At 37.3% G+C, this 22,861-nt stretch overlaps 1 protein-coding gene across 1 annotated transcript in view; it reads left to right on the plus strand.

Annotated features, from left to right (window-relative positions):
- VWA3B (von Willebrand factor A domain containing 3B) overlaps nt 1-22,861 on the plus strand; it is a gene marked incomplete at its 3' end in the record, with an annotated part of 60,612 nt that overhangs the window by 18,634 nt on the left and 19,117 nt on the right. Inside the window, exons 9-20 of the mRNA XM_010080657.1 lie at nt 2,767-2,883; nt 5,824-6,014; nt 6,655-6,809; nt 8,646-8,784; nt 10,709-10,840; nt 13,901-13,999; nt 17,239-17,421; nt 18,857-18,984; nt 20,419-20,594; nt 21,265-21,429; nt 22,537-22,576; nt 22,698-22,854. Coding sequence (XP_010078959.1) covers nt 2,767-2,883; nt 5,824-6,014; nt 6,655-6,809; nt 8,646-8,784; nt 10,709-10,840; nt 13,901-13,999; nt 17,239-17,421; nt 18,857-18,984; nt 20,419-20,594; nt 21,265-21,429; nt 22,537-22,576; nt 22,698-22,854 — 1,682 coding nt within the window. The remainder of the gene's footprint in view (nt 1-2,766; nt 2,884-5,823; nt 6,015-6,654; nt 6,810-8,645; nt 8,785-10,708; nt 10,841-13,900; nt 14,000-17,238; nt 17,422-18,856; nt 18,985-20,418; nt 20,595-21,264; nt 21,430-22,536; nt 22,577-22,697; nt 22,855-22,861) is intronic.

Below are 22,861 nucleotides of genomic sequence, written 5' to 3' on the forward strand. Positions count from 1 at the left end.
GGGCAAGGCACATCTGAAACACTGGCCCAGCGTGAAGTGCTCCGCACAGTTGCGACCACCACAGCAAGAGCCAAAAGCAACCAACTGCGCTCGGTGCCTGCTTGGAGGCAGGCAGCAGGGCGTTAAGGCTGGTTTCCTCTTGCATGTCTGGTGGCCGCCCTCCTGCCGTTGCCCTGTGGCCGTTTTTGAATCCGAACCACGGGGGTCCCCAGGGTTCCAGCCTGGGTGGCCGTTAAACCACCACTACTTCATGCGGGGGGGATGGGGAGGGCCCTTTCCCTCCAGGGATAAAGCAGTTTTTTAAGACAAGGCCTTTCTGGGGACCTGGGCACCTGAAGGCACGTGAGAGCCAGTGGCGCTGGGGACTGCACTGCCCCGAGGGGGGCTTTAAGCTGCTTTTCTGTTGCTGGTTCCCAAAAATGGCACAGCTGAGGTGTGAGCACAAGGAATTTAAACCAAAGAGAGGTTTTGTGCTTTCTTGGTCGTTTTTCACTGATGTACTTTGAGGGAGAGGTGACAGGTTGAGAATCACACCTGGAAGATACTATGCATTGTATATGTATATATATTTTGAGTTTGGGGGCTCAGTTTCAAAAGGCACAGCTTTTCTTTCCCACTCCTCCTTAGCTGGAGAGGAAAAAAGGCCGAGGTGGAGGTGGAGGTGAAGGTGATCGTCCCGTGTGGAGAGAGAAATTTGCTTGGTTTGTCACTGCTTGCAACCTGCTCTCCCAGCTGAATCCAGGAAAAACTGTTGTCAGAAAAAAATGTTTTCTAAGCAACTTGGCCTTCACATGTGCAGTTGTTGATGTCTGCATTTGTGCTGTATAATTTGTGTCATCAAACATACTTGCTTTGAAAGTACATGCGGTTTTACTTTGCTGTGCTGCAGCATAAATAAAGGAAAAATACCTTCTTGTGTAATACAAATTCAATACACATAATGTCTTCCTGGAGACAGTAACAGTAATCCTGTAAATTTGATGAGTCCATGGCATTGATTTAAGGAAAAATAAAGCAACACAATGATATCATCAGTATTATTTTAAAGGTAGTTGAAATATGCATACTTCTTTCAATATTTTCAAACATAACATTAAAAATTTTCGTAGAATTAAGTCTGGATCCCCAGTATTTGATAGTTTATGGAAGATATCCAGATTTAGTTGAAGACAGCTCCACTGGAATCTCGTTCTCAACAGTCTTAAACTTCAAAATATGTGCATGTGTGGTGTGAATGCATGTGTATTGTGGTTTTAACAGTGACAACAGGTGTGTATATATATATATTCAATGGCTGAGTACTCATCAGAAAATCTCTAGCTCCAAACTTGCTGGCATTTTGCCAATGCTCAGATTTTGTATGTTTTGCATTTCTAGGGAGGAATTGGTTATAAAAGTTGACTTCTTTCTGAAGTATTTGAATAGAATACTTTTCTTAAACTTAAAAGGTAAAAATAACAGATTGAGGATTTTTCTTCCTTTTGTGTTTTACATTGTGGAGTGATCTACTTTACTTAAGCTTTTTGTGATTTAGGAAATGTTGATCTTTGTTCTAACAGTTGAAATAGGTGTTTTTGAAATGCAGGATGGTCCCAGGAGATGGCAGTGTACAATAACACATTTCAAAATATTTCTTGGAAACTAAAAGCATTTCACAATTGAGTTGTTATTTTGTAAAATGTTCATATTATTATTTCAGGGAAGTTTATCAAAGAACAAAATTATCAGGTTTGTTTGTTTACTGATAGCCTTACTTTAGTAGGCAGCTTTGCATGTCTTATCTTTTATACAGTGGATCACCACTGTACATTAACTGAACCACTAGATGACAAGATATAGTTTGCCTTGTTCAGCATCTTTATATGCAATTCAGTAATAGGTTGTAATCTGTAATAGGTTGTAATGTGCATTTGTGGTTAGGATAGCTCATGATTCAGTTTCTTTTCTATTTTTACTGTAACACTAAACACAGGTTTTCTGTATTGTCCTATATTGCAATTTAAACTCTGAGACTAACCTAATTTAACACATTTTTTTAGTAGTTTATACTGCTTAGGTATACATGATGCCTCAGTTTTAATAATTGTACTCTGCTAAATAAATGCATATTCTAATTTTTTTTGATCAAGACAAATACATCTACTGAGATTAAGAAAACCTTGTATCAACTCCAGCTTTGGATTTTTCCAGTTTTTTGAGAATATAGCCTGATAGTAAAACATTTTAAATTTTTTGCATTTATTTATGACTGTTGAGAATTGTTAGGATAAAAATAAACTTATCTTCGCAAAATTTCATCCTATACTCTTCATGAAAACAAAATTTAGCTTTAAATAAAAGTATTTATGTACTTTAAGGGAATTGAAAGAGTTGAAGATATCTTCTTTTTAAAGTTTCAAAGTTGCGTCTAATATTTGGAGCCAGCTTTTGCAATGAAGTGCAGGGGACAGCATGTGAATTTCTTTGTGGAGTTTCCTTACTATTATCCAAGAGTGGTAAAAAGGATTTGATTTCATTGTGGGAACAATCTGTGGCCAGCTCTGGAGATTATTTCCACGAGGCTAAGCACCTCTCCTTTCCTGGTGCTAACTTTGAGCCCTTTTTTGAAGTCTATCAAAGAACAGCACTTGTCACTGCAATGGGGCCTCAAGAAAACAAGGTTACGTGGCAACATCTGGATGAACCCAATTACTGTGGTAATTGAGGAGTTATAACAAGCAGAAATTGTCTCAAAATGTCAAGCTCTATTTATTATTTCTTTTGCAGTAGCTGGTGTCCGTGAAGATGTCTTTTTGATCTGGAAGGAGTTGGAGGAAGCCAGGAGCACAGTGAGACAAGTTCAGAAAATTCTATGTGAACCTGACCAGCCTGCTTCTCGAGATGGTATAGTTTATGTTTTTTTCAAGAGAGTTATCATGATATTAATGATCAATTTTTTATTTGTGAATGGTTTTGATTACATGTCAATTTGGGGATGATTTTCTGAGAAATGTCTGTATACAGGTAGCACCTATACTTGGCAGCTAAACTGAAGGTTGCTTAAAACTTTCCATTACGGATCTCTGTTTACTACTGCTTAAACTTGCTGAATGTGAACAGCTCCCGTTAGAAACACATCGTTTTTAGTTCACCAGTGACTAGGTTTAGAAATTGCCTAGATTTCAAGATACTGAAATTCTTTTTTTGTCATCTCTTTCTCTCTGCCTAGGCCAGTAAATCTTTATTCTACACAGTTCTGGGGAAGTACCTCATCTCTCTCCTATCAAGGTCTTCTAGGAATAGCCTCCAACCTGGGAGCTAGTTTATTCCACTGAAAGGGAAGAAGTGTGGGTTTGAATTCTCTTAGTCGAAGGTAGAGGACTGAAACCGATTCTGGATGAGTGCTCTTGTGTTAAGAAACATGGAGGAACACCCACATTTGTTCATTAAACTAATAGTTCCCGCCACTATGTTTGGCCTAGAACATGATCCATTTGTTGTTCCGTGCATATTGATTGGACTGAGCCCTACTGGAGACAGAAACGTAGCTGGTTTCCGAATCTCTGGAAGGCTTAAATGGGGGATGGTGAGAACTTACTCAACCCTGCTAAAATGGAGGTGCTCTGCGCATGCATGAGCAGAATGATCACATTGGCAAGACTTAAATACTGGAAACTTGGGAATCTGTAGAGTCTAGGCAGGTTCAGTGTTGTACTGCGACTGAGGGGGGTGGATTTTCAAGATCATAGCTGTGATTGTCAGTGCCTATATTCTGCATTAGTCCCTCATTTTAAAATACTTACATTGTGTCTGGTTGTATTTTTTGCGTAAGTTGATAGAAGATTCAGGTTGAGTTAGCACAAGTCATCAGTGATTTTGTGTAGCTCCAGTATTGCTTTTGCAGAGCAATTGCTTTCACTTTGACTAGATGGAGGCTGGGGCCAGATGCCCTTTTCTGGATCACTTGCTGAGGAACACTTTCACAGTCAGTTCGTCAGTCGCCTGAACTCTCAGCATTGTGTTGAGATGTGTGACTAGGGTGACAATGGTGAAGATTTGAAGCTTGGAACTTTGCCTGCCTGCATGGGTTTGAACATCTGTCAATAATATAACCCTGCAGGACTTAAACTTGAGTTCCTTCTTCTGTGAAGGCATAATACAGTTCTTTATACTGATGATAGCATCTTCTGAATTAGCAGGACTTCCCATATGAAGTTAAACAGCTATACTATAATGCATATGAACAAAAAGACCACAATAAAGCTGCAAAGGCAGCTCTAATTTCAGTATTTATTTATGTGTGCCTGACTGTGCAGCTTTAATGTTCTTTTAGTGTATGCCATCATATATTTAATCACTTCATAAATAAATAAAAGGAAATTAAATTACAGTGTGATTTATTTTGTCAGTTCTTCAGCATTATTTGACTTTTGCCCATTGATCCAAGTAACTGCAGTCTTCCTGTTTGCCTGCATTTCTTCCTGGTTTTGCTTCCCTGGTCTCTTTAAAATGCTCTGCTGCAAAATGTAGTTTGTTCTGAAGATTGCAATATTCTTCAGGAGAAGAAACAGAGAAAAGAGACAATTTTTCTGCTGACTCTCCAGATATTGCACTAGTTACCTGAACTGAGACATGAATTCTTACATAAAGCATGTGGAAGAAAGAAAACAACAGTTTTATTTTTTAAATTATGTGTGTGCATATGTGGCGCTTGCCACTCTGACTGTCCTAAGGACCACAAGCAACCAGAAAGCAAATGTTTCCACATGAACAGGCTCCAAAGCCTGCACCTGCCCTGATGCTGGCTGATCTCTGTGTTTGTGAAGGCAGCAGATGTCTCCATAAGTTTGTTTACAGGCTCAGGATCTCCATATTGTTCTCACTGTAGCTCCATCTAAACAGATTAGACATTTGAACTAGCTAGGTCCACTGAAATGAAGGTGTGGCAAAATAAATTCTCCTGCTATGAGACCCACCCCTGGGTCGTTTGGCTTAGGTGTGGTTTATTGAGCTTGTGATGAGTGAGTGTAGAGCCTTGTATCCTTTTACCAGTACCCAAAGCTGTGCACAGCCCAACCTTAAGATGGTCCTTATAAAATTTCTAGAACAAAATTACATAAAAGGGTAAGCATGAGAACAGTCATACCAGATCAGACAAAAAAGATATCCAATTTCTTTCAGTATCGATTAAAAATGCTAGAAGAAGGGTATAGAACTAGAGAAAATGTTAAGACGGTACACAAGTGATTTTTGGCTTGGAATATATGTTGCAATATTCAGCCTATAAAAAGACAATACTGCAGAGAAACACAGTCAAATCTCTTCCAAAGACATTATAGTTTGCCTCTTACTTTAAATGGCCTTCTCCGAAAAAGACCAGCGGCAATGTTAGTTGATATTCTTAACTGTTTTCAATTATATCTCCTGTTGTTTCAATTTCTCAAATGGTTCTCCTTGAAGTTAGACATCTTTACATCTTGTACAGGACTCTTTTCTGACATTTTGTAGTTCAACCAGTTAAGTGAACATTCATACTACTAAGAATATTCACTTTATATGTTGATCTTGTAGCTATTTATCTTCCTTTCTGTCTTGTGTTCTGATGGGTTTGTTCCATTTACAAAGGAATTTGTTGCGAAGAAATGCCTGATAACAAAAAAACCCCACAAGCAAAGTAGAGAATATTAAAATCAGTCATAAATACCCTCTTACTCCAAAGCTGTCAGTGAAGTAGAACCTGTGTGAAAATTTTGACTGCAGCACTGTAGCCTGTTTTTGAAAATACCTTATCCAAAATTAACCATGTTATACAGGAGGTTTTGTTTGTTCTGTTTTCTTTATTAGCAAACTCTTGTGTTGATCATCCACATACATCTGACAAATATTTGACTTCTGAGAAGTGGTTGCAGAAGTATGGCTTGAAAGCTCAGAAGCTCACACTGTATGATGCACTTGCTGATTGTACTTTTCGCCATGCAGATGGGATTGTTGACATAAAAACTAAGCCAGAGGATGAATCTTCACAAACTGATGCTGTGAGTATTGTTAATTTGCCCTCATGTCCTATGAGTTGTTTACTTTTTGTTTTAAATCTTGAAAACTTGACTGATAGTTGAATTTATGAAGAAATGCATGGTCCATTGTTTTGTAGTTTTTGTTAAAATCAGCTTATTAGTGGAATGGGACAAAGATGGTCATAAATAAGATTGTTTCAAAGGGCTATTTGAAAATGACTGTTTCAAGGACTGGTCCACATATAATCTGCAAGGAAGAATCAAGACTGGTTTAAGCAATGACTTGGTTTTCTATGTATTTGTGCGGGGTGGGACAAAGATTGCTTGTCATCTTTATTTTTCCTTACATGAAGTGTTGGTCTCAGTGGCTTCAGTGTTTGCAGGTCCTTAAACAGATTTGGATTAATTTGCCTTCTATTTGTTTTTCTCAAGCTCAACCATTACACTGCTTGGTAAACTTCTGTTCTTGGTAGCTACAAGAATAAAAACAGTTTCTATTGACTTTTACCAGGAGCAAATTTTGTGACCACCCTATCCCATGTCTATTTCTGCACCTGTTTATGTGCAACAAGCAGGTGCCTTTGAAGTTTGTTTGCCAGATATTAAAGGCACTGCAAAATAATGTGTTTTGGAACATAAAACATGTTTTTCTTGGCTGTAGGAGACAAAGAGGAAGGTAATTAATGCAAAATACTGTGACAAGTTTGTACATACTGTCTGGAAAGATGGATCCATAGTTCATGTATATGTTAGTACAGAAAAGTATAAGCAGTATGAAGAGAAAATGAGGACGGCTCTCAGACAAGTGGAAAGAAGGTTAGTGTTCTGTCACATAAAATCAGTTTGTGTTATTTTACATTGGTGTTGAAATGTTTGACATTTACTGTCACAATAAGCTGAAGTGGTTGGTAAAATGCCAGTAGCAGTACTAAGCCAGAAACCCATTTTAGTTCAGAATCTAGTGAGTAGGATTTCTTAGTAGCCATGTAAGAAAACCAATGAACAATTTTATCTTTTGTTCTCCTTCTGGAATGTAAATGTGAAAGTCAGTCTGCACATTATTGAAATACTGCTGAAAGTGCCAAAAAGCATTGGGGCATAAGGTGGCAGAGAACTTATAGAATCACCAATAAAACTTGGTAAACATTCCCCCTGTGTACCTAAGGATCCCTTGTGATACCTCTGATGCCAAGTAGCACAGCTTGACTTGTGCCCATGCTGATAATAGTTATCTGCCCCTTTTGCAATTTTGTGTTGAAGACAAGTTTGAGCAGTCTAGATCAGAGTCAGGGCATGAGCTATTAAGTAATGCATATTATCAGAAGTTCATTGTTCAAGCTAGCTCCCTAGTTTACTTTTTCTGCAGCTGTGTAGATACACTCTTAGATTTTGTAGGACACCTATAAAAAAATAGGCAGTCTGAGGGTCTGATTCATCTGTCTGAAAGATGCCCTGAAGTAAATTGGCTTTTACCTCTACGTTATGAGAAGGAAACTTTCAAAACGGATGCTGTAGAACTGAGAGAAAGAATAAATGTCACCCTGTTTTGTGTATTAGGACGAGATGTCTCACTGAGAAAAGCAGGATGTGAACTTTCATTTTGTTGCTGCTTCTCTACCAAAAGTATAACAGTCTGAATACATTAGCAAGGTCAAACAGAGTTTTGTTATGCCTTTTAGTTCATCTTTGTCTTGCTGTATTTAGGATAACATTAACATACTGTGAAAGAAAAATTTGAGGTAAAGGGTTTTGGTGATTATACATTTTTTAAATCGAAGCCAAGATTATGGATTTGCTGTTTTGAATGGTTCATCTCATTGTTAAAAAGTCTTGGTAGAGCTCATCAAACATTTTGGGGGAAACAATTAATGGCAAAATAGCTATCAGTAGCAAATGTAATAGGATCCTTTGAGTTTCCGTGATGTGTTTTTTTTAAAAACTCAGTGGAGATGAGTAATATTTTTCCCAGGGCCATTATATTCCATCTGTTAAATGTCTCTGCTTCAGAGTAAGTAGACAAGTAGTTTATGACTCTCAAGGGAAATGAGATTTGGACCTGCTGCAGCCATTACTGAAGAAATGTTCTTGTACACCACAGTATGTATGCACATATTTAACTGGCATGCATGCTTGAATATTGTTTAAAATGTAAAACTAAGTCTGTATTTAAGGCTCGAAGTCAGCAAAGCATTGAAGCATCTGTGTTATGTGAAGACTCTTCAAAGTGCTCAAGTTTCTTGCAGAATAGGTTCTCAAGTGGTTTCCTGGAAAGGGAGGAATATTAGCATATGCTTAAATGATTTCCTGAGTTCAGGCTGGAGAACAGGTATGGGGGCAATATTTATAGTTACTTCCTCATGGGATTTCCTAGATGAAACTACCTGATAATTGACTTAATAAAGGTACTGTATTTCTATGTCTGTTTGGTCTGTCTCCAGATTCTCAATGAAATAAAAAAATAAAAATACCTTGTGTTGTTATGTAGTGACAGAGGATTGGTTCACCAAGGCCAGTATGCCACTTCTGACAGGAACTAGTAACAGGTGCCTAGGGAGTACAGCAGTGATACAAAGATTCTTCCTGTTAGATTCTGATACACAAAGCTCCAAAAATCTTACAGACCAGGTTTTGATTTTTTTTTTCCTCCCCCAGGATTAAGTGGCTTCAACAAGGAAGCAGAGGACTCTTTGGGAATGTATTTGAAGATGATGTCTATATTCTTATTGATACATCCCAGTCTATGAAGGACAAGCTGCCGCAAGTGAAAGAGAAAATATTTCAGCTTATACAGGTATGATAAAGTGATAATTCTGAAGACTGAGGAGCATTTTGGAATAGGCTGATCTTTTCTGGATGGTTGTTATTCTATTTTTTTTATTATTTAAAAAAAATAGCAGCTTTATAAAAATATTTAGCTTTTTCTTGGTGTGCTAATTTTTCAGTTAAAATTTTTTTTTTCCTCTAATTTACAAATATTTGAAAAAAATCTGGAGAAAATGTTAAAAATTAAAAAGGCTTAAGTAGTTCTTTCCCTCAAGCCACCTCCCTCAAAAAAAAAGAAAAGAAAAAAAAGTAAAAACAAACAAAAATAATCTATGCAATTAAACACCTTTGGCATTTTTATTTTTAAGCACTATTATCCAATTTCACTGGTATGTTGTGATTTGTAACGTGTGCTAGAGTCATCTTCATACTTTTACATTTTGAACTTGCTTACATCTTACAGTAACTCAGAATTTTGCAAAGGCACTTGCAAAGTGCAGAAGTACCTCAAAAGCAGTGAGTATTGGGAGACACACCTATGACAGGATTTGTCTTACCCAGTTTTAGAAATCTACAGTTCATAGAATCATAGAATGGTCTGGGTTGGAAAGGACGTTAAAGATCATCTAGTTTCAACCCCCCTGCCATGGGCAGGGACACCCTCCACTAGACCAGGTTGCTCAAAGCCTCATCCAGCCTGGCCTTGAACACCTCCAGGGATGGGGCATCCACAGCTTCCATGGTCAACCTGTGCCAGTGTCTCACCACCCTCACAGTGAAAAATTTCTTCCTAATGTCTAGTCTAAATTTACCCTCTTTTAGCTTATACCCGTTAACTCTTGTCTTATCACTACACTCCCTGATAAAGAGTGCCTCCCCATCTCTCCTGTAGGCCCCCTTCAGGTACTGGAAGGCTGCTATGAAGTCTCCTTGAGGCCGTCTTTTCTCCAGGCTGAAGTCTTTCAGCCTGTCCTCATAGGGGAGGTGCTCCAGCCCTCTGATTAATTTCGTGGCTCTCCTCTGGACTCTCTTCAACAGGTCCAGGTCTTTTTTATGTTGGGGGCCCCACACCTGAACACAGTACTCGAGGTGGGGTCTCATGCGAGCAGAGTAGAGGGGGAGAATCACTTCCTTTGACCTGCTGCTAATGCTGTTAGTTGTGTCACCTAAGCTTACATTAACATTTGAGAGAAACAGGCACTGTTAAAACATGATTAATCTTAAGGGTTTTAGACCTGAGAGGAGTAACTGACAAAGATTCCATCAGTCTGGTATTGAGAGCAATCATTAATAGGACTAGAAAATCTAAAACTGTAACAGAGGTTTTTAAGCTAAGTGCACATATGATAGGACGTAGTATGATGTGGTCTTCTGTGCAGATCGGCACTAGAAAATGATTAAATACTGTGCCAGAAGGTTTCACAGGCAGCTGCTCAGAAATGGTGATGAAAGGGAGGCAAAGATTCCAGGCTCTGAAAGTTTGTGCTAGCTTGCACAAATCTTCTTTTCCTTATAACTTCTGTCCAAAAGCAACATCAGCAAATTCTTAACTTAATTCTCTCTTGCTGTCCTAGCTCCGCTTGCCAGTGCTCTACATTTGATTCTTGTTCTCCTCCTCCAAATGTCTTACTTGGATTCTGATTTCAGTTTCCTTTGGTAACAGTCATAATCTCTTCTTTATACCACTGTTCGTACCCAGTTTCGTCTCTCTCTTTCTTGCCCTCCTAGACATTTGCTGTTCAAGTAGTTTGAGAAATATGAGTAAATGGAAACTTACACTGGGAAGTTCAAGTAATCTTAATAATTGCAGGCAATAATTGTCTCTGTCTCTGTATGTCTTTCTCTCTACCATAACTGAATATTATAATAATTTATTATAACCATATAAACAACTATATATTAATTAAAATGACTTCTACTAGTCAGTAAAATTCAGATGCTGTCTCTTGCAGGAACAATTGAGATACAAAAAGAGATTTAACTTTGTGAAATTTAGTGCTCAAGCAGTGGCGTGGCAAGAGAAACTTTCTGAAGTTAATGAGGAAAATTTGCAAGATGCTTGGCTTTGGATAAAAGGGCTTGAGGTAAGATGGAAACTAATTATCGCAAAACGTGTTTGTACAAGTTATATTTGTGTCTTCTCTTTCTGTATGGCTGGGGGATTTTTGGATTGACTAAGTGCTTGACTTGAGTAAACTCGGAATATAGATGATGTATAGTCTTTAGTAGATCTGAGTACAACATATTATCTTTGTCAGGTATAATAATCCTTTTAACAGTGGACCTATTTTTAAGATTATTAATTAACCTTGCAGCCTGCTATGTTTAGTAGACACAATGCGAACATTGGCCAATTTTATTTCTGTAGGAACCATGACAGTGCTCAGTGCTAAATTTGTCACTCTTGCTGCATGGATGAGGGCTGTTGCTGGCAGACTTACAGCTCAGAGGTGATAACAGGAAACTGGTGCAAACGAGCTGGGGGAACATTTCTAGTCCCTCTTGGTGCACAGATGGACAGCTGATTTTAGCCTTCATAGGAACATGAGACCAACCATACTCAGACCAAATGTCTGTCCATCTATGCAATATTCTTTCTCTGACAGTGGCCAAAGTCTGAGGATTTTTCCCTGAAACAGAGCAGAAATGTGTGTAATCAGCCGCAGTCAGACACCAGACTGTAGCTGAGAGTAGCTTTAGGACCGGGTAATGTGTCAAATGTGGACAGCAATGTTATGAGCACAGGACTGAAAAGCAGTCATACAACAGTACAGTTATATCCCATGTTATGTTTTCTAACACAAAAACCATGCTTATATAATAAAACTTCTCAGCATTATGACAGTTCTTCCTCAGACTTAATAATGAAATTCCTGGGGATGAGGGAATTAGGACAGCTACATAACACCTCTGAAACTACAAAACAAGATAATAACTTGGTATTCTCAGAAAGTACTGACAGACAAACACATGAAGAAAAGAAAGTATTAGTGCGGCCTCACTGAGTAGTTGCTGAATACTTATAACTGAGGTCAGTGAACTTAATTTTATGTCCTTCCTTGAGACTTGAAAAGTTGGCTCTGTTTAAGTCATATACATGGTACAGCATCACGCAAGTTCAATAATACTTTGCACTACTATAATTTTATACTATCTTGTATATGCACTTGCGAATGGCCTTTTTCACCATTATTAATGGTGTGAATTGTTGATTGTAAATTTTCTTCTAAGTTCAGGTCTAGATATCTGAAATGGTATAGAGAATGGTACAAGAGCAGTCTACTTTTTTGGAGGAGATGACATCTGCTGCTGACCTTTTACTCTGTTTAAAGCGGTGCAGGCATAAGTCTGAGATCAGAAAGCTGGCTTTACAGTGAAGCTGAAATGAACGGAAGATTGCTCTGGAATATTAATCAGAGTAGACACCTTGATCTCATTTTATAGATTTTGGTCCTAGGATGTTGAATAAGGAAGCTTAGCTATAAACAGTAACTAACTGCTCCTTAAAACTCCTTTAGAGATGATAACATTTAAAATTTTCGGGGTGATTATGCCACATAGTTGAAGGAACTTAAACTTTGTTTAAACTGTTAAAAACAGTGTCCATCTGTAACAGTAGCAACCGAGAAGTCTAAAATTAACAGCTTTTTTCATAAGGTACATAATTATTACCCTCACATCATCAGCATCCACAATATTTTCCCATGATATAGTGGAAGAAGTTGTGTTGTTTCAAATCAGATCAAAACCATGTACCGTTATTGAAAAGAGACAGAATGGTCAATGTACACATAAAAATGAGTGATGAGTGCCTAAAACTTTATAGTGCTTACTAAAACATTAGGAATATTAGATATATTTAACACAGAGAAGGTGGCTCAGGCTAGTTACTTCGTACGAGTGAGTACTGGCAAGGATTATTTGTGGATTAGAAGATAGGATTATAAGGCATCTGAACTATCTTGTTGCCTGGCCCATATATTCTTATGCAGACATACAGGTTCACTCTCAGAATGTATCTCCTATTTCATTTCACCTAATTTATTTACTCTGCCCTTTCTAATAGAACTGTTCGGTGGAGGGGTGGACTGGAAGAACTTTTAATGCAATTAGTAGGACTGAAGAAATAATGCTATGTCAATGTGTTTTTGCATGTATGGGTCAAAGTTTGTGTTTTACATTTCTCTCCTGTAATGCATTTTGTATGTGGACCCTGTGTCTCTTCTCACTTATACCACTGCAATCCTGTCTGCCCACCAGACTGGTACTCAGGTGTTAAACTAGCACAAAACAGACTCACACCTTTTCAGCCATTTTGCTTTGGCCCCATTGAAAGACTATGACTTAATGAAACACTTTTCCATACTGATAATACCTTACTTTTCTTCTTTCAGCTTAAAAGCATTACCCCTTGTCCTATCACTACACGCCCTTGTAAAAAGTCCCTCCCCATCTCGTCTGTAGGCCCCCTTCAGGTACTGGAAGGCCGCTATAAGGTCACCTCAGAGCCTTTTCTTCTCCAGGCTGAACAACCCCAACTCTCTCAGCCTCTCCTCATAAGGGAGGTGCTCCAGCCCTCTGGTCATCTTTGTGGCCCTCCTCTGGACTTGGTCTAACAGGTCCATGTCCTTCCTGCACTGAGGACTCCAGAGCTGGGTGCAGTACTCCAGGTGGGGTCTCACAAGAGCAGCGTAGAGGGGAAGAATCACCTCCCTCAACCTGCTGGTCACACTTTTGTTGGCTTTCTGGGCTGCAAGTGCACATTGCCAAGTCATATTAAGCTTCTCATAAACCAATATATAATAGAATGTAACTTTTATCTTACATCTACCTGTAGCTTGTAGTCTGTTTATAGTCTTTTAGTGATTGCTTTTGCTTCTACAGCTCCTATTTCTGTTGCCAGCATTTTGCTTATGTGTGTTTGCATAAGCACTGAATACCAATTTGGTACCAATTTATGCTACTTGAACACTTGTTTTGATTTTTCTAGCTATTTGACATATGCATTTTCACCATTTTATTACTTATTCTGGTTCTGTAATATGCCTTGAATCAGCACACTGTCATTATTAATTTAAGAACAGAGGCGAAGAACTGTTGTTATTTATAGGTGTTTCTTTGTCTTTTTCTTCTTGGTTTCTTAGGTTGGAAGTTCCACAAATACACTCAAAGCTCTCCAGACTGCTTTTACTGATACTGACACTCAGGCTATTTATCTCTTGACTGATGGGAGACCTGACCAGGTACTTCTGAAATCAGAAAAGAGAAAATGTAGTAGTGTGGTGCTACAGTGATGGTGTCAGAAGTCTGAAGTATGAGATGAATATTATACCATAATATTGAAAAATTGTATCTGAGAAATGTGCTGTTCGTGAAGGGATTTTGGTTGGAACTCTCCCCCCACAGTCTGGTCTTAGGTACATGAGAGCTCATGACATTTCTCATGAGTTGTTTTAAGGATCTGGTAATGGATTAAATATTAAAGCTGCATCTTATTATCAAGGTTTGGATTTGTGTTAAATAAAATATCTCCCTAACTTAGCACAAATATCTAATGAATTAAAAATCAGAAAATAATGATGGTCCTATGATGTGGTTGGTCTTAAATATTAAACCCTTGCAATCTTGTGTGATGTCTTGAAACCCTAAAAAGAAAATTATTAATAGCAAAATAAAAAAAAAAACAAACAAACCCCAAAACAACCAAGTTTTCGTTCAACAATTTTCCTGAAAGGACACATCAAATATAAAAGTAGGTACCTTCTTACATTCTGTTGCAGAGCTTACACAAAGGCTATGTCATGTATGAGGAGTAAGGGGCTAATTATTAATTTACATTCTTTTAATATAAAGATGTTACCATTCATATTGTTGTTCCATTAGGTCTCCGTATGATGCCAAATTCCATTTTTATCCTACTGAGTCAAATTTGATCTCATGTAGGTGCAATTCTGGAGTAGCAGCAATCTGGAGTTGCTTTAAGTCTAACTTTAAGTGGATAACAAAATCAAAAGTGTTACTGTGACTTAGAATGATGCTATTTCATGTTATAATGCATTATATAACACCAACTGAAAACTGGAAAAAAACCATTTGTTGATGAGATAGAATGATCCAAATTGGGTAGAACTGAATTTTGAAGCTGTAATGCATGGTGAAAACTAGCTGGTATGCTGAGAATAACATGTTAAAAATATTGTGTTTGCCCTTGAAAATTTAGGTTGGTTGTAATGGCAGATATGCATCAAAACTCTGACTTAGTTAATAGCTGGGCTGAAGAGCACATAAAATGAATTACTGAAGCATATTTAGTAAATCTAGGGTTCAGAAAGCACCATAAACTTGAAGAAATGATTTCTTTATACCTTGATAAGGAAGAAAATGCTAAAGGCTCACTTTTCTTTTTGTTCTCTTTTTCTTGATAAAAGGAAAGTGGCCTATGAGGAAGGATGGATTTATATGCTTCAAAGTCATTTGAATGTCAAAATGTAAACCTGATCTAAATCAGCAGATGAGAAACTTTGACTTACATCTTTTAATGTTGTTTTAAATTTTAGTTTCAATCTTTGATATTTTCTACAGACAAGTTGATTGTTAATGGCTGTCACTCATTAAAACTCAATTTACAACTGATCAAAATCTTTGCATTGTTTCACACTTACTTTTGCTAGATAGGAGTGTATATTCATATTTTGTTAAAGAATAATTTGCCTTAATGTACACATATTCAGATTCTTCATGTTAATATTTTTGTTAAGGTAGAAATTAATGAGCACTTCATTCCTTATTAGCTAGTTAATGATGGCTTTTATGATTTATATTATACTTTTTTAGGTTAAAAAGAGGACATGACCAAGATTGCTTTTAACTATTAAAGTGCAGCAAACCAATATATTGCAAATATCAGCAGAAAGCTATATTTATCAAGATTTATGACAGTATTGTGAACAACCAAAGTATTAACAGAAGTTAGAGAACAGAGTCAATAACTTTGTGATTGGTTAGCCCTTGGCTGGGGGCCAAACCACACACACCTGCTCACACAATTCCTACCCCCCTTCTAAGGACAGGGGAGAGAGTTAAAGGGGTAGTATGTAAAGGTTCTGACTGGGCAGGACCAGCCCGGTTGGCAGATCCTCTAGTGTTGACTAGCCAAGTGGCTTTTGCTAAATGTGTATCCCAGTTTTTGGGGTAAAGGGAAAAAAGGACTCGTGGGTTGAGATCAGGACAATTTAATAACTAAACTACAATAATATTGAAAATAATATTATATACAAATATACAATGAGTGACACATAGTGATACTGCCCCCCCCACCCGATGATCAAGGCTCAGCCTGTTCTTGGCTAACGATCCCAGAACTACACTCACGATTCTCCCAGACAGGGGGGGTGCACCGCTCCTGGAGGCACTCACGGAATGGAGATAACAGTCCGAGCGTCCATGTCTGGCCCCAGCTAACGATCCCAGAGAGGGAGGGTCCCGAAACTCACGGAATGGAGATAACAGTCCTAGCGTCGCAGACCAAGAGCCGACCGGGGCGCAGGGGGTGGGGGAAGGGAAGGCCTTGAGAAAGCGATCCAGAGCCAGAAGAGAACCAAAACCGAAAAGCCTTGGAACTGAAAGGCGAAGAGCTGATCTTCCAGCGGTCCTCACCTATATACTGGGCATGACATGTATGTTATGGAATAGATTATTGGTCACTCTGGTTCTCAATCTAGTAACCGAAGAACAAATCCTGGGATAGTAGCTGGGGCTGTGCCCTCCCAGCCCTCACCCCCCCGCCCTGTCTGCGGAGAGCAGAGAGGCTGAAGGTATCTGTCCTTGAAATCCTAGCAACTATAAACAATCCTTTCTTATCAACTTTTCTCCTGAGCATAAATCCAAAACACAGCCTCTTGCTAGCTAGAAAGTTAACTCTCTGCTCAACCCAGGACAAACTTCTTCCTACCAGATCCTTCAAAATTTTTAGATATGGTAGATCTTTTACTTCCTCACCTGATTTTTATTTCTTTGTTGGAGGAGGAACACGAGCTTTCCTGTTTTGTCAGCTTCTGTTTTTTTTCTGGTGTTGAATCAACTTATCATTGAACTAATTTAGCTTAATGAAAGTATCAGCTGTTATATACACTCAAAAATATTCAGTTACATACATCCAATGATACTAAACATCAATGTAGTAGTTTAACTTCCTACACTTTAGTAATTACCTTTACAACTTTAGAAACAGAGAGTACTGATTATATTATAATTTAAATTTTATTTCTTAAAGTATCCTGTGCCTTAATGTGCATTATCAGTGTTTCAAATTAGCTCATTTTGTGTAATTATGAAATAGAAATCTGTATAAGATGTGTGCTTTTACCTGATCTGTATCTGTCTCTAAGCAACAGTATGACTGTTTAGATTCTTACAAATTCTTCATATTTGATAAATACATTTCTAGATGTCACAAGTTTAATACACATTTTTTGATTTTCAGCCCCCCCAGATAATTTTGGCTCAAGTCCAGCTTCACCGTAAAATTCCCATCCATACTGTATCCTTCAACTGTGATGATATAGAAGCTAATAAATTCTTGTACAAACTATCTACTCAAACAGGAGGACGGTTTCATTATTACAACATTTATTCAACTGATCATGATGCTGCAGAGTTTGTTGGTGTGAGTATTTGAAAATAAATGTTTGTTTTTTCATGCTATTGACGGAACCACAGAACTCACATTATTGTGATTTAATATTACAATAGATTATTAAAAGAAGAGGGTTAATCCTAGTCAGATTTGAATTTATATGAAAGCAATGACTGTGCCATTTTTTTGCTTACGAAATTTTATTAGACCACAACAAAAAAGCCCAAATATCATGCAACATATGTTAGTACTGCTACTGTTGCGAACCTGCTCCCCCCCTGAAACCCAAAAAACATATAGACCAAATTAAGCTCTGGAAGAAACATATGTGATCTCTGTTGTCTCAGAAATAAGTTACTATTTAAAATGAAACTATGGTTTGTATTCTGTTAACACATGAAAGAATGCGGAAAGGAATTTGAATGATGATGAATAAATGATTCTATGAATTTTGCCAAAAATTTGCTCTACAATAGCCAGTGGGGAGAGATCTATACCACGTAAAATTACTAGAATAGCAGTGACCTATCAAGTGTGACTAAGCAGCTCAATCTAACAATTCCCTATTGGAAATTTCCCATTTAAAATATATTCTTGTTTTTAATTAAAGTTAACATTCAGTTAATCAGTTCCACAAATTTTAGAAATGGTGGTAATAGAACAATGAGAAGAACAAGAAACAAGACTGTACCAGGAAGTTTAGAATTTTGCTGACACTGATCAGAAGGAAGATGTGAAAATACTCCAGTTCTTGAAAAATATCAAAGAGTGTACTGGGCAATTTCGGTGATTCTGCTGATGTTTGATGTTCTGTGTATGTTTGAAAGATGAGGGCCAGAGTCTTTGTTGTCCATCTCCAGACTTCTGGCCCTGTGGGAGTAGTAAAGGGATCATCACTGGAATTTCCTTCCTCTTTCCTCCTGTAGTCCAAATGATTCTCAGACAGTTCCAATGTTTACTTGAAGAGTATGGTTTTTGCTTCCCATTTTTCAAGGACAGTGTTTGATACAGCTGTGATCTGTAGAATGACAGGAGTACAGTTGTAATGTACATAATGTGTGTTGTATTCTATTTATTTACTTATTTATTTGCTTGCTTGCTTGAAATGAGGGGAGCTACTGACCTTATTACATTATACAGAAATATGGCTGTTCATATCTCAGGGGGTAACTGGCTTGTTAGGGAATGCTTGTCCCTTAGTCCTAAAAAGGAAGAAGAATTTGAAAGGCTGTATTGCCAAGCACAATTTAATCTTGTTTTGTGTAAGCTTGTTCATACATACAGAAAGTGAACAAAACAAATTTTGATTTAGGAAACAGAGAGACTACCTGAAAATTTATACAAAATTATGCAGCTATCCTGAGTCATTATTTGAAATTATTATCAGAGTTTGCATAGTTTCAGTTCAGAAATGAAACATGTTTAGGAGTAATTGTAAGAAAACATTTGATTTCCTTCTTGTTAGAGTGAAGACATACATCTTTTGAAAAGAGAGATTGAACAAGGAGAAAGAGACCTAGAGAAAGTGAAGACTTTTCATGCCGAGTGTCTGATGGTGGATTGTTATAATGGAGAAAATGATCCAGAGAATAAGTATGTCCTCACACTGTTATTATGTTAATAAGAGATAGTAGTTATCTGTTACGGTTCTCCTTTTTCATTGTCTTGCATTTTTAACCTCTGACATTCTCATATTTTAAAAAGAAAGGTTGTTTGGTTTGGTTTTTTTTTTAAACAGTTACAGTAATGGAAAAGAAAAATCTGGAAAAATACACCAATACTGTAATGCCTGAAACAAAATGATCTCAGTATCTCAATAGTCTCAAATTATTAGGAATAATTAAATCAAAGAGGTGAAAATATTTTTCTGTCTCCAGGACATGATAAAGTTTCTCCCTCTTACCTAGAAAATCAATGAAAAATTATTTTCCTATTGGTAGAGCTGGCTTAGTACTTCATGACTAAATTGCTACTCATTGGGATATGCTGATTGAAACATGAACTACATACAAATGTATTTGTTTAAAAGATGGCAAACACCATGAATGAGATTCAGCTTACTTCTTTTCACATTTTTGATTTTACCTTATGTATGTTCATGCTGTGTTTATCCTTGCTCTTTATTGAAACATAAGTAATCTCATAATTAAAAATAGTTTCATGTTCAGCATCAGTTGAAACACATATTGAAAATCTCACAGTGCCAAGAATGACCATTCAAAGAGAGGTCCTTCCACAGCATACTGGAGGCAGCCCCTGAGCCACTGTGGAAAGTTTTCTGCATGTCTGATTGTACTGAGTTTCTGCTTGGGAGCAAACACAGACCTAGCTTCAAATGTGAAGTTACTTGTAATCTCTACAGGAGCACCACAGCCTTAATAAAAAATAGCTTGCACAGTGCCTTATTTATCTCTACAGTAATAGTACAAAAGCAAAAAAGTACATTAAAAAAATCAGCTCTTTAAGACAGAAGTCTGTTAAAAACAGTAAGTTAAAATGAAGGTATTACAAATAAAGTGAAACAAGTTAAAAATTGAGAGTGCTATGGAACAATGTTGTATGTATGGAAGGACATGTAGGATGTCCAGTGGAAAAATGTAGATGAGTGTTTATTTCAGAATTTACATATTTTATTTTTTATTAATGCTGGGACATAGGTATATATGTGTGTCTGTTAGTTGTTTTCATTGCCAATGGTAGGTTTACTCTTTCCTCCAAGATTCAAAGTGTCTGTTACAGAACATTCCGACCTTATTAAAAATATAAGAGAGTGTTGCCTTAAAAGTAATGAACATGTTTTAAATAGACTAAGAAATGATTTTTAAATAGTTTAAAAAATGAAGAATATTTTACCCTCCTTTGAACTCCCCTTTGAAATGTAGACTAGGATAATGGAGAAAATACTTCGCACTGCTGGAAGCATTTAAATGAGTATTTAAATTACCAGAAGACTTCAGCTTTGCATCTTTTAAACCAGTATTATATGATTGAAATAATTTCTTGCTTGTTTTTGTCACTTATGAGCAGTAACCACAGGCAGACACATACTGTGTCTTCTGTAACCAAACACGTTGAAGAGCTGAGTACTACTCATAGCAGTAGGCTGTGCTGTGCTTCAGAAGAGCCAGCACTGACACTACATCAGCAAACCTGGCAAACCACTGCTGACAGTCCAGCCCGAAGGAAGAAAGCATTATATGCGGGTAAGACTAATACAAACTATTGTTGTTAGCAGAATTTATTCACTAATGTGAAAAGATTCTGTTGAAAATAGCAAAAAACATCCCTTGTTGTAGGAACAAATGAAGCATTTGATGATTTAAATAACCATCTTTCTGAAATTCTAACTTTTCTTTCTTTTTACTTTTCAGCCATCTTACTCATTTCACCCAAGCAAGCAGACAAATGTCTGCTTATTTATGCTTCATCACATGCCCTGTGATGAAAGATTAACCATTTTGACCCCATATTTTAAAAGCTCTGCAAGCAGTTTTTTAATAGCAGATGTTAAACCCTGATTTCTTTTTTTTTCTAAATAAGCACATAATTGGCAAGAATGAAGAGGTGATCTGTGTTTCACTAGTTTCAGCAGTACTGGCACTAATATTTCTCTTTACTATACCCGTAACACTATGTTTCTCTTTGGATTATTTTATGTATGCAGTCTGAAACCAAGTTTACCTGGCTGATATGAAAGAAGTCTTCATCCTTGGGAAAGTACAAAGTACAAAATAGTGCTGAAGTAATTTTGTGTTTGAGGTCTTATGTAGGCAGTCTCTTAAAAATTGGGACTGGAGACCAAAGAGGAACTCAAAAATCCCAGGCATGTATTCGAGCAGTAAGTTAGCTCTTCCTTTCTTTTTTGCTCTACAGAGCAAACAAAGACCAGTCTGCTGCGAATCCTGAGCCACAGCATGAAATCTAGGGAAGAAAGCCCAGAGGAAGGAATGTCTCCTGAAAAAAAGAGTTTTTCTGTCAAAAAGGGCGTGAAATGTACAACCACTTTCAAAGGCAAGTTGACAGAACAGGAAGCTCCAGGTGGGGCAGCTGATAACATTTCTCCCACTGTGTCTGTAACTGATAGCACCCAATTTGAGGCAAAAGTGTGCAGAAGTGCAGTACAAAGGACTGGAACACAGCGGAGATGCAGAGAGCTGGACACACAGGAAGGTATTGTAACAAGGTCCTTACAGCTGCTGCCAGACTCCTGCCAGTGCCCAAACTATTCAGTGTACAACAGCTTAGTTATGTCCACAGTATGTGGCAGCTGTGATAGCTATGCCTTAGACTGCTGAAAGGATTATTACAGTTGCTTCTTATCAACAGGATAAAATAAATCTTGAGAATCTTGTTATACAGTAATAGATGTTTTGTTGTGATACACGGTTTTGTAGTTATGTTCATTGTTGAGGTTAAAGCTGAGAGTGGTGGTTCTAATTCCGTGGTACCAATGTAAAAGGAGGTTGCACCTTATTAATGTGCTTAGACTTGCAAAAAACACACTCTCTGGGGCAGACGCATATGTAGAGATGAAAGTATTTACAATGAGACTTGGATATACATCCAGGTAGTTTTCATTTCTCCCGGTAATTCTTGCAACTCTGAACTGTATGATGGGTCTTCTAAGTTGTTCTAAAACCTCACATATGATACTTAAAGATGTTTGACTTTTTTACATTTCAGTGTCTTGTTTTTAGTTCTTTATATACCTTTCATACAGATTTTCATAGCGGTATACCTCAAATTAGCCACTCCTGGCCATCTCATTAGTGATAGTATCACATCTTGAATTGGGTAATAAAGTGGTTAATCTTTCTTTCTGGTTTGTAAAAGACAAATACATACAAAGTTCAAGTTTGTTTTTTTTTTTTTACATTATTCCCCACCTATTTGGTAAATTTCCTCATTGATTAATTAGAGCTCATGAGGCATATAGTAACACTGTTACTATTGATCAAGCACCAAGAAACACAGGAAACATAATTTTCATTGATTAGCAACTGAGATAGACATTATTGTGCAGTCTTTGTGACGCTGTTAGTAGGCTCAAATAAAAAAATTATGCTATTGTGTGTCAGCTTATTTATGTATACTTTTGTGTGCACAAAAACTGTGAGATAATGAAATGCAAATGTTTTATCTTAGAAGTGAAAATGCAGAAACCTGAGAAAAGGACATCTAAAAGGTATGTGTGTGCATATTTAGATGCATCACAAAAATTATAGTTTATATTTTTCTTCAGTCATTTCACACTTCTCAAATGTGTTTCTACCTTGTGCTATGTCTTACAGTCTCTTTTTTTCTAGTTCACTAGATATGTCTTCGGCTCTTTGGTTAAAAATTCATGGTTTGGTTGCTAGGCGACTCACCATCATGGATGCCTTAGCTCCTACAGCTGTCCCTCATGGTACCAAATACATCCCAGTTCTGGACAAGCATGTGGTTTCTAAAGTATTTGATGAGGTAAAAC

This window comes from Pterocles gutturalis, unplaced genomic scaffold (genome assembly GCF_000699245.1).
Source record: "Pterocles gutturalis isolate BGI_N339 unplaced genomic scaffold, ASM69924v1 scaffold27694, whole genome shotgun sequence".
NCBI classification, from domain to species: Eukaryota; Metazoa; Chordata; class Aves; order Pterocliformes; family Pteroclidae; genus Pterocles; species Pterocles gutturalis.